The 12,464-nt window shown below is 43.4% G+C and overlaps 1 protein-coding gene across 3 annotated transcripts in view; it reads right to left on the minus strand.

Annotated features, from left to right (window-relative positions):
* Positions 1 to 216: 216 nt before the first annotated feature.
* Positions 217 to 12,464, minus strand: part of LOC141270510 (uncharacterized) — a 90,334-nt gene continuing 78,086 nt past the window's right edge. For 2 of the 3 annotated variants that reach the window (XM_073680523.1, XM_073680522.1), the window contains exons 2-7: positions 6,619 to 6,702; positions 6,310 to 6,489; positions 6,104 to 6,227; positions 5,923 to 6,020; positions 5,627 to 5,717; positions 217 to 2,332 (exon numbers count right to left, since the gene is read on the minus strand). In XM_073680523.1, the coding sequence (XP_073536624.1) occupies positions 729 to 2,332; positions 5,627 to 5,717; positions 5,923 to 6,020; positions 6,104 to 6,227; positions 6,310 to 6,489; positions 6,619 to 6,696 (2,175 nt within the window). In that variant the 5' untranslated portion in view covers positions 6,697 to 6,702 and the 3' untranslated portion in view covers positions 217 to 728. The remainder of the gene's footprint in view (positions 2,333 to 5,626; positions 5,718 to 5,922; positions 6,021 to 6,103; positions 6,228 to 6,309; positions 6,490 to 6,618; positions 6,703 to 12,464) is intronic. The other variant, XM_073680524.1, reaches the window with a different exon arrangement.

Raw genomic sequence — 12,464 nt, forward strand, 5'->3', positions numbered from 1 at the left:
GTCGTCTGCTAAGCAGGACAGGCAGCGGCGGCAAAAACACCCGGCGGGCCGGAGAAACATCCTCGGCGGGCCGCATGTGGCCCGCGGGCCGTAGTTTGAGGACCCCTGTATTAAAGGATAATATGGCATTTGACCCAATGTCAATAGGGATTTCACGTATTTTATTTCAAGCTAGGAAACATATTGCATCCAAATGGATTAACCCCTTACCTCCAGAAATTAGTGAACTCAAAAATAGGATAAACAATATTATCAGATTAGAAAAGGGGTAAATAAAAAACAAGATTCAATGAATAAATTTGAGAAAATATAGGGCTTATGGTTGGATACACCTGGAATGCCATCAAGGGGGTTATTGTTGGAGAGACAATGACTTATGGGGGGAGGTATTGGCGAGGTCTAATATTTCATTGTAATGTGTAATGGAATTCCTTAAATGTGGTATGGGTAATATAGCACACCTATATGTGTATAGGATTATAATGTTTATTACAATATTATGCTTATATAAAAGATTTCAAGAATGTGGAATGTTAATTGTAAGATAAAGTAACTGCAAGTTATCAGACGGTAATGGGCAAGCTGAAAGGATATATAGGAGAGATGCATGCATGTCATCCCTATGGTATGTTATTTTATTATTGTATGTACTGGTTTCTTGTTTTGTCAAAAAAAAAAACTAATGAAAAAAATCTCAAAAATGTATTGGATTAAAAAAAAAAAAAAGATTAGGAAAAAGGCTTCTCCACTGTGTGGTTTCTCTGGTGCTTAACCAAAGCTGATTTCTGGTTAAAACATTTCCCACATTCTGAACATGAAAAAGGCTTCTCCCCTGTGTGACTTCTCTGGTGTCTAACAAGAAGTGATTTCCATAAAAAACATTTCCCACATTCTGAACATGAAAAAGGCTTCTCCTCTGTGTGAGTTCTCTGGTGCTTAACCAAAGCTGAGTTATCATTAAAACATTTCCCACACTCTGAACATGAAAAAGGCTTCTCCCCTGTGTGAGTTCTCTGATGCGTAACCAAAGCTGATTTATCATTAAAACATTTCCCACATTCTGAACATGAAAAAGGCTTCTCCCCTGTGTGACTTCTCTGGTGCTTAACCAAAGCTGATTTATCACGAAAACATTTCCCACATTCTGAACATGAAAAAGGCTTCTCCCCTGTGTGAGTTCTCTGATGCGTAACCAAAGCTGATTTATCATTAAAACATTTCCCACATTCTGAACATGAAAAAGGCTTCTCCCCTGTGTGAGTTCTCTGGTGTTTAACCAAAGCTGATTTATCACGAAAACATTTCCCACATTCTGAACATGAAAAAGGCTTCACCCCTGTGTGAATTCTTTGGTGGTTAACCAAAAATGATCTACGGTTAAAACATTTGCCACATTCTGAACATGAAAAAGGCTTCTCCCCTGTGTGAATTCTCTGGTGCTTAACCAAAGCAGATTTAGTGTTAAAACATTTCCCACATTCGGAACATGAAAAAGGCTTCTCCCCTGTGTGAATTCTCTGGTGCTTAACCAAAGCAGATTTATCGTAAAAACATTTCCCACATTCTGAACATGAAAAATGCTTCTCCCCTGTGTGAGTTCTCCCATGTTTGATAAGACTAGATTGCTGTACAAAACATTTCCCACATTCTGAACATGAAAAAGGCTTCTCTCCTGTGTGGGTTCTCTGGTGGATATTAAGATGTTCTTTCTGGTGGAAACATTTTTCACATTCTGAACAGGTAAAAGGCTTCTCCCCTGTGTGAATTCTCTGGTGAGTAACCAAAGCAGATTTATGGTTAAAACATTTCCCACATTCTGAACAGGAAAAGGGCTTCTCCCCTGTGTGGGTTCTCTCGTGGTTATGAAGATGCGCTTTCCGGTTAAAACATTTCCCACATTCTGAACATGAAAAAGGCTTCTCCCCTATGTGAAGTCCCTGGTGCTTGACAAAATCTGATTTCTGGTTAAAACATTTCCCACATTTTGAACAAAAAAATCTATTGTCCGCTGTGTGTATTTTTTGATGTTTAAGAATAGACTTTGAGAGGGTAAAAATATTTCCATATTCTGAATCTGAAAATGTCTTCTTTGCTTTAGGAGCAGTTCGTTTTGTAATGCTCATTTTTTTATTTTTATTTTCCTTAGTAGTCGGTAATGAATCAGAAGACAGGACCTGTTTCATAGGATCAGATGAAAGATCTTTGCTGTGAAGGGATGATGGTATATCTGGAGTAATGGCATTCACTTCAATTGTATCCTGTGGGATCTCAAGATCATCCGATTTAAAAATTGAAGATGTCAGCTGTCCCTCTGATCTCCTGGTACAGTCATCTGGCAAGAAAAAAACAATTATTAATTTTGAATAAAATATCATTGAAATGTATATTTTTGAACATTTCTACTTAAAACCTCTGTAGAAATGACAAGTTATTGACAGAATGACAGTTCACAGTCTAATAGAAAACCCTCATAGGATGAACCAGTAGAGTGTGGTGTTCAACTGTTTGCTCATTCTGCCTCCAAAATATTGAATAAAAAGCCATCAAAAAATGTTATGTAGGCAAAAATGATACCAATAAAAACTTCTTCTCATCCATAAACCAATGCAGCAAAATCCGCTCTCCCAAAGTCAAATCTCAACCTCGCTTCTGAGCCTTGCAGTGTGCTCAAACCACATTTAGTATCTATGTAGTTGGCATTACTATAGTGAGAACACACTTAATTTACGGTGTGTGTCTCCTGGAGCACAATCTGGGCACTATGTGTTGGGTAATAAAATGGCCAATGTGCAATTTTCACTCTCCAACATGCATTATGTGTTAATTTCCGGAAAGTGCCTGTGGAGTCAAAATAATCGGTATGTCTATAGATAAATTCACTGAGGGTTATAATTTCCAAAATGGAGACACTTTATGGTGATTTCTACTACTCTGGTTTTCTGCCATTTTGTTATATTAAAGAAGTAGTCCAGTACTTTTTTCAATTGCCCCAATGTCCCCCAATATATTTAACGGCCTACAGGTATTACATGACCCCTGGCTGCAGCCGGCTCTTTCTTCCGCTGATGTCACGTCAAGTGAGGCGTGACATCAGTGACGCGGTCCCCGCGGTAGATGCTGGGCTGTGGGCGGAGTTACCCCACGTGTCACACCCAGCATCCACAGCGCGCTTTCCCAATGAATGAGGAGAGGGAAAGTGCGCGGTGGATGCTGGGTGTGACGCGTGGGGTAGTCAGGCCCACAGCCCAGCATTCACCGCGGAGACCACGTCAGTGATGTCACACCTCACGTGATGTCTGTAGGCGGCCAGTGATAGTGTCACTTACAGGCAAGAAAGACAGCAGAAGGTAATTACAAAAAATCTTATGGGCACAGGGTAAATACATTGGGGGACATTGGGGCAATTGTAAAAAGTACTGGACAACTTCTTTAAGGCTTCTGTAAATAGTGTGTCCCATCTCCTCTGGGATCTGCTCCTGCGATGTCTGCATCTGTCACCAGGCGCCACCTTAATCATTCTGCAAGCGGCGCTGGTGATGGAGGAGACGTCGGAACCAGAAGCTCTGAACGGCACAGGCTGTGTCCAGCCACTAAGATTAGGTAGCCTGGGACCTGTAGTACCATCCAGTCTGGCAGTATGGGTGTGTGAGCTGTCCAGCTGGAGTTATCTGCTTCATCCAATCGGAAAGCACCACACCCTACTAAAGTTGGAAGCATATTGCTGGAAGCTGCCAGATACAGCCTTGTTCTCCTCTGGTTCAGTCCTCTGTGCTCAGCTCACGGCTTGTGTATTTGTTTCCTGTTGTGACTTCGGCCCGTATACGGACTACTCTTGTGTCTTCTGATCTTGTATTTTCTCCCCCTTGTTCTGACCCGGCTACCTGACTATTCTTCTTGGGATTAAAGGGTGATGAGCAAGGCAAACCCTGGTATCTGGAAAATTGAGTATATATCACCAAGCCTGTTTGTGGTGGCCATCTTTTGAGCTGCCAGGTGACCATGAACAGCGCCCCCAATACATTGTGTCTGCAAACTATTCCAGCAAGATCTGCATTCAAATAGCTAAATGCTGCTCCTTCCCTTCTTAACCTGCCATGTGCCCAGACAGTAGTGTACAACCATATACAGGGTATTGTCGGATTCAAGAGAAGTTAGAAAATAATTTGTAAGCTCCATTTGTTTCCTATTATCCTTTGTGAAGAATTCCAAAGTTATCACCACATAAAGTGACACACGTCAGATTTCAAAAATGGGGCCTAATTAGGAACACAAAACTGGCTGCGGGAAGAGGTTAAATCAGAGTATTTTGGGCACTAACTACTGTAGTCAAAAACTGTGAGTATAGACAATAACATCTACTGAAATGACCAAACTCAACAGTCTTCATCAGAGAAAAATGAGTAACTAGTGGTGAAACCTCTCTGGGGTCTAAACAATGATAAGGGCCAATATTTTCTGTGAGATGAGTTTCAAGATGAAATATTAGACATTGAAGGAGAACTTTTTATAATAGTGCAGAGCTGAGGGGTCTTAAATTTAGACCTTGGTCATTGGGAAGACGTAATGGACACCTTCTTTTAAAGACTACCAGGGAGTTACAGAGACACATAAGTGAGTCAGGCCGATCCCACCACAATAAAGCTATCATACAAAAGGAACCTGTTAAAAAAGACAGAATAAAAGATATGTTACATCCTCAACAACAATGTATGTATCAGGGGAGAGAACTTCAAACCTAAACCAGAGCCACACTCATTTATGGTGGACCATTGGAGCTACTATGAGTCCTGACCAGGAGAGTAGAGAAAGTATTAGCGCCCCCATTTCAGGAGAGATTGTGCAGTAATCTGAATTCCTTAGGATTGAAAAATAATGTAATTTATGACGTTGAGTGAATCCATGAAACCAGGGCTCGAGCCATGCCAACACATCTCCTGCAGGCGTGAATAAATGTGTATTACAGCCATCAGCCGTGCACAGCTTAGAGATCTATCATGGCACAGGTGTAATGTTTTCTGTATAGTTTATCATAATCCTGCTTGAAGTTAGTTGGTTTAAAACGAAATTGAAAAGTCAGGATAAAGGGAAACTCTGTTGTCATTGAACAGAAATTCACACTTGGCCCTCACTGCACATTTAATGTTGTCGATCATAAAAGTGAAGTTTGGCCAGAAAGACTGGACCTGGTCTTGTAGGGACCATATGAGCACATTCAGCAGCACAGAAGAGAGAGAAGGTAGATTCATCCAATAAGATATCAGGGATCTAGGAAGCCAACAGCATCATTACCCTCCACTTTCTCTTCAACTGAGTTTCTCACTTGTCAGCACATTCTACGTACGCTGCCATTTGGCTTTGTAGTTTACAGATCTGGGCAGGTAACGGACAGAGTCTTCTAATCCCAGGGGGTAGGTGGATCCTCCAGGTTGTAAGTTCTACAGAAAAGGGCTTTCACAATTACACAAAGTAATGTGAACATTTTTGGATGGAGGAAAATGTTGTGGTCTAGAGGTAAAATTGTGATCACACAATTGTGACACAACCGGACTACACCACCGATAAAGCAGCCACAGCCAGTGACTGAGAAGAATCTGTGACTTCTCTGCATTTAGTGGTCACTACTCACCTGGGCGGTCATATGTAGGAATCTCCTCTTTACACCGCTCATCACCCCTCACATATGTTTCTGTAGTATTAATATGGGTCAGATCTTCACCCTGAAACAAATATTGTAAAAGTCACAGACAGATAGACAGATGAGAAGTCACATCTATGATCTTCTCTAATCCTGCCATCTCCACCGTTCTCATTACACCAGTATAAAACATATAATACTGGTGGATAAAACAAGACTGAGCACAAGACCTTCACAGCCGTCTACACATCATCAGGGAGATCTCATGACACCTTCTCTCCATCTACCTGATGATCCTGAGGAACATTGGGATTTTCTTGTTTACAGTCCTGTGGAAGAAGAGGACGGGGACATCTCTCTGGTGTTGTCCTCTTACTGGATAGATCTGGAGGAAACACATACAAGGACTGAATACATTCTTAACATACAGATAATTATAGGCCATGTGTATTTAGTCCTGTCCATTACCTGGTGATGTGAGGGGCTGGGGAACCTCCATCATGACGTTCTTGTACAGATCTTTGTGTCTTTCTAAATACTCCCACTCCTCCATAGAAAAATAGACAGCGACATCCTGACACCTTATAGGAACCTGACACATACAATGATACTGTCATTCCCCGATCCCTTCATAGCGTTACTGTATAATGTCCCAGCATTCCCAGCAGTGTCACCTCTCCAGTCAGCAGCTCAATCATCTTGTAGGCGAGTTCTAGGATCTTCTGGTCATTGATGTCCTCATGTATCAGGGGGTGAGGTGGAGGCCCCGTGATTGGACTCAGGGGTCTTCCCCATCCCTCAGACACAGGGTCCTGACAGCGCTCACTAGGGGTCTTCTTCACTACTGTGTAATCCTGGTTATGGAGAGACACATTAATAAATCTCCCTCCAGACATTTCCAGAGTCCTCACCTCTCCAGTTCTGTCCATCTGTTATTCCCATAGATAAGAATGATGTAATGAGACGTCATCAGAATCTCTCACCTCTCCAGTAAGACGGAAGAGGATCTCTAGGGTGAAGTGTAATATCTTCTCCGCCATCTTCTTTCTGTCTCTATCCATTCTTCTCTAGGAAAATTATATAGATAAATTATTAGTATCTCATATTGTGGGAATCTGAGTGGATTGAAGATGAGTTGGTGTAAAATATATAAAATTCTGTGTAATAAAAAATTAATAGTAAGTGAATAATGGGTGCTCACTGCTTTTGGTGCTCAGGAGTAAAATAGTGAAACAGTCCAAAAATATATATATATATATACCGGCACACAAATTATCATGAAAATGATTTTTTATTATGCAATGAAGCAAAGAAAGTTTTCTTAATTTTGATAGACCCCTAATGAAATCAGATATTTCCAACGTTTCGGCCTATCATAGGCCTTTCTCAAGGTATCTGGTGTGTAGTGGGTCCCAGTCTGCGGCAGAGCGGCATCTGTGTGTATCGCCAAAAAATAATTAATAGCATTGTGATGCCGGTATAAAGCAATAATGTGGTAGAGCACTTCATATATCTTCAGGTCAGACAGAGATACCTATGTGCTATCAGTTGGGATTATGGAAGTTATAAAATAATTCAGGTAATTTAACAATATAAAGAAACAGCAGTCTTTATACAGCCAATAAAATATGTTAATGGTTTATTTGTATACTGTATATATTATCTATCATCTATTATCTATCATCTATCTATTATCTATATATCTATCATCTATTTAACTATCTATTATCTATCCATTTATCTATTATCTATCTATCTATCCATATATCTATCTATTATCTATAATCTATTATCTAATATCTATCATATTATTTATCTATCTATTATGTATCATCTATCTATCTATATCATCTATTATCTATCTAGCAATTATCTATCATCTATTTATCATCTATCTATCCATATATCTATCTATAATCTATCATCTATCTATCATCTCTTTATTATCTATCTATCATCTATGTATTTATCATATATCTATTATCTATCTATTATCCATCATCTATCTATTATACTAGATGGTGGCCCGATTCTAACGCATCGGGTATTCTAGAATATGTATGCGACCGACCGGGCGCAATTAGCAGTCAACAAACCGTGTTAGTGAGGACTAGAGAGCGTGTTTAAATTTGGCGCCTGCAAACGCGACCAATCAGCAGAGTGATGCAGAGCGGGGATTAAATTTGGCGCCAAAATCGCTGATTGGTCGTGGCCGCGACCAATCAGCAGAGCGGGGTTTAAATTTGGCGCCAATCTCGCTGATTGGTTGCGGTCGGCCGGCGGCCGCGACCAATCAGCAGAGCGTTATTTAAATTTGGCGCCAATCTCGCAGAGCGTTGTTTAAATTTGGCGCCAATCTCGCTGATTGGTCGCGGCCATCGGCCAGCCGCGACCAATCAGCAGAGCGGTGTTTAAATTTGGCGCCAAAATCGCTGATTGGTTGCGGCCGGCGACCAATCAGCAGAGCGGCGTTTAAATTTGCCGTCCATATCGCTGATTGGTCGCGGGCGTCGACCGCGACCAATCAGCGTCGTATTAGTGAGGACCGGGGAGCGGCGCTGCTTGTGCAGCTACTTCCGCTGCGAGCAGCTGGGAGATGAGCGGCTGCTCGCAGCAGAAGCATCCCGACCGGCGGCGCCGCTCCCCGTGCCTCCGTTCACACCTGCCGTCCGAGGATCAGTGGCCCCAGCCGCAGATCTCCTAACATTAGCCGCATGGAGGTCAGTGGCGTCGGTCGGGGTAGTTCTGCTGCTAGCGCCGCTCATCTCACCGCTGCATCGCCGCTGACCTCCGTGCGGCAGATGAGCCGCTAACGGCCGCCATCTTTTTTCTGAAAACCCGCGTCGCTAATTGGCCGCGGCCGGACCAATGAGTGACGCAGGATTTCCTGGACAGACAGACAGACAGACGGGATAAGACAATTATATATATATATATAGATATCTATTTTCTATCTATCTATTATGTATCTATCCATATATCTATCATATATGTATTATCTATCTATCATATATCTACACATATATATCTACACATATATATATCTATATATGTATTATCTATGTATCTATAATCTATCATCTATTATATATCATCTATCTATCTATTACCTATCATATATCTATTATCTAAATCTATCATCTATCTATTACCTATCATATATGTATTATCTATCTATAATCTATCTTTCTATATCTGTCCCATATTATCTATATATCTATTTATCTATTATCTCTCAATCAATTATCTATCTATTACCTGCAGGTTAATATTATAATGCAGACCTGGGCAAAGTGTGGGCCCCGGGCCACATCCGTCCCTCTGGCTGTTCCCTTCTGGTCCTAGACAGCAAAGGGGCTGATAACAGTGGTCCACGGGCCGCACCGTGCCCTCTTCCGCCCAACCGCTGTCCCCATCCGCGGTGAATCTCCATCCGCGGTGAATGCACTGGCATTCCACCGATCAGCATGAGAAACAGCTGACGTGATGATGTCATTTCATCGCGTCAGCTGTGCATTGCGGAGAGTTAATGCATCGGAGACAAGAGCAGAGCGCTGTACATGGGGAGGATATGGGGTCTCATGCTGGACATGGTGAGGCTATGGGGTCTCGTGCTGGACATGGGAAGGCTATGGGGGTCTCATGCTGAACATGGGGATGCTATGGGGGTCTCGTGCTTGACATGGGAAGGCTATGGGGGTCTCATACTGGACATGGAGAGGCTATGGGGGTCTCATGCTGGACATGGGGAAGTTATGAGGGGTTCATACTGTATATAGGGAGGCTATGGGGGTTTCATTCTGGACATGGGGAGGATATGGGGATCTCATGCTGGACATGAGGAAGCTATGGGGGGTTCATACTGTATATAGGGAGGCTATGGGGGGTTCATGCTGTTTATAGGGAGGCTGTGTGGGGGCTCAAATGATATATAGCAGGGGCGGTATGTGGGCTCAAACGGTATATAGGGGGATGAAAATCTATTAACCAACCATACATTAAATGGTCTGTTATCCCTATAAAGACAATACAATCAAAAGAAGAAGTATTTGGAGAAAAGATTTATGTACAAAAAGGAGGACCACTGAGTTGGGTTACAAATCCCTCCATATACCTATAGGTTATCTCCAAAACAACACCAAACGGGATTTTATCGTAAAAATATTAACTTTATTGAAAAATATTGATTATACAAAAAATTAATTACTCTCAAATATAAATAAGTAAATGATGGGGGAGGAGTTACATGGAGGGGGAGGGCAGCTAGAGAAGAAAAACAGGGTAGGATGGAAGAATCCTGCAGAGAGACTTATATCCCCTATGTAACAATCAATAAATAATGATTGTTAACCTTTTCAGCCAGCCACAAAATATAAGAAAATTAATTAAAGACAGACCACAATGACATATGTATATGTCTCATGGCTATTAATATAAAAATCCAAAAATAAACCCAAACAGACGACCCTTCATCAGGAGGTCATAGAGAAAGTATTCCATCAATGGGCACTGGAGTGATATCTCATATGATAGCTCTCCCTATAGACAGTGTACAATCCAATGATAAAGATTTAAATATATAGTGATGGACTATAGTCTAAAAATGGGTAGCAGATACATATCCCCAGAACTTCTTCCACGCCGCCACTCACCTTCCCAGCATGGCCAAGGTAATGGAGTTATAATACTACTTACTTTGAACTGATGTGCATGTGTCTCTTGCACATGTAACCCTTAGTCTAACTGACTTATTCACAGAATGTACCCATTTTTAGACTACCAACTTACAGATGGCTTTATCCACACAGATACAGAGGACTGTATCCACACGGATACAGAGGACTGTATCCACACGGATACAGAGGACTGTATCCACACGGATACAGAGGACTGTATCCACACGGATACAGAGGACTGTATCCACACGGATACAGAGGACTGTATCCACACGGATACAGAGGACTGTATCCACACGGATACAGAGGACTGTATCCACACGGATACAGAGGACTGTATCCACACGGATACAGAGGACTGTATGCACACAGATACAGAGGACTGTATCCACACAGATACAGAGGACTGTATCCACACAGATACAGAGGACTGTATCCACACAGATACAGAGGACTGTATCCACACAGATACAGAGGACTGTATCCACACAGATACAGAGGACTTTATCCACACAGATACAGAGGACTTTATCCACACAGATACAGAGGACGTAAAGGCAAGAGGAGATCGCATGTAGCGATGCCCAAATATTTGAATAGCCACAGTCACACAAAGGCGACGGTGGGAAAATGTCACAAGAGGTGGACGATGATGAGACACATTTGTCAGAAAGTCAGGAGGAGGACCAGGGTGCGGAAGTGGAAGACGAGGTGGTGGATGAATTAGTAAATGACCCAACCTGGTAGGAGAACATACAGAGCGAGGCCAGCAGCACACAGGGGGGGGGGGGGGGCAGAGCACCCCAACAGGCAGGAAGAAGCAGTGTGGTGGCCGCAGACCGAAGCAGGCAACAGTTCCCCATAACACCAACACAAAGGAAGTTGCCAGTACAACTGTTAGGTCTTCCCGAGTCTGGTAGTTTTTTAAAGACTCTGCCTATAACCCCAAAAAGGCCATTTGCATCACCTGCCAGGCCAGCATCAGCAGGGGTGGCAAAACTACCAGCCTGACCACCACCAGCATGATCAGGCACATGGCAGTAAAGCACCCGACTTTGTGAGCCGAACCACAAGGTCCAGGAACAGTGTCTGCGGGTGACACCACTGCTTCTTCCACTGTTGTGCATGCAAGCCAATCCCCTATCCATGGTGCATGCGAAGATGCCTCCTGCCCTGCACCTGTCGTTGTACACTCTCAAGTAGCAGCATCAGGAAGCACGTCCATGTCCTTGTCCCAACACAACATTCAGTTGTCCATACCCCAGTCCTTGGAAAACAAGCGCAAATACGCAGCCAACGCCACACAGGCCACACTACTAAATTCCCACATTTTGCGACTGCTTGCGCTTGAAATGTTGCCTTTTAGGCTCATGGAGACAGAAGCATTCCGCAACCTGATGGCGGCAGCCGTCCCTAGGTACTTGGTCCACAGCCGCCACAAAAGATTAGCCGTGCCCTCAACGCAGTTACCGGGAAAGTCCACCTAACCTCGGACACGAGGACAAGTGCTTGTGAGCAGGGATGGTACATCTCGCTGATGGCACACTGGGTTAACATAGTGGAAGCTGGGACCCAGTCGGACCTTGGGACGGAACACATCTTCCTGACACCAAGGATTGCGGGCCCTAGGTCAATCAGAGTTGCCCCCACACTCTAAAGCTCCTGCACCTCATCCTCCTCAGCCTCCTCCTCCTCCTCAGCCTCCATCTCTGAAATGACCACGTCAGTCACAAGCTGGAAGCACTGCAGCACTGCCTCGGCCAAGCATCAACAGGCTGTGCTGAAGCTAATATGCTTAGGTAACAAACCGCACAATGCTGAAGAGTTGTGGACAGCTCTAAAAGAGCAGGCAGATCTGTGGCTCACACCGCTGAACCTACAACCAGGCATGGTTGTGTGTGACAATGGCCAGAACCTGGTGGTGGCTCTGAGGCGAGGCAAGCTCACACACGTACAATGCCTGGCCCATGTGCTTAACCTCATGGTTCAGCAGTTTCTCAAATCCTACCCCGAGCTGCCGGATCTGCTTGATAAAGTACGCCGCCAGTGTGCCCATTTTAGAAAGTCACCTACAGCTTCCGCCGCCCTTGCCGTGCTTCAGCAGCGTTTGCAGATTCCGGCTTACAGACTTGTGTGTGATGTCCCCACGCGTT

Source organism: Phyllobates terribilis, unplaced genomic scaffold, assembly GCF_046119375.1.
Source record: "Phyllobates terribilis strain yellow unplaced genomic scaffold, ASM4611937v1 Scaffold_5__5_contigs__length_657084704, whole genome shotgun sequence".
In the NCBI taxonomy this organism is placed as follows: domain Eukaryota; kingdom Metazoa; phylum Chordata; class Amphibia; order Anura; family Dendrobatidae; genus Phyllobates; species Phyllobates terribilis.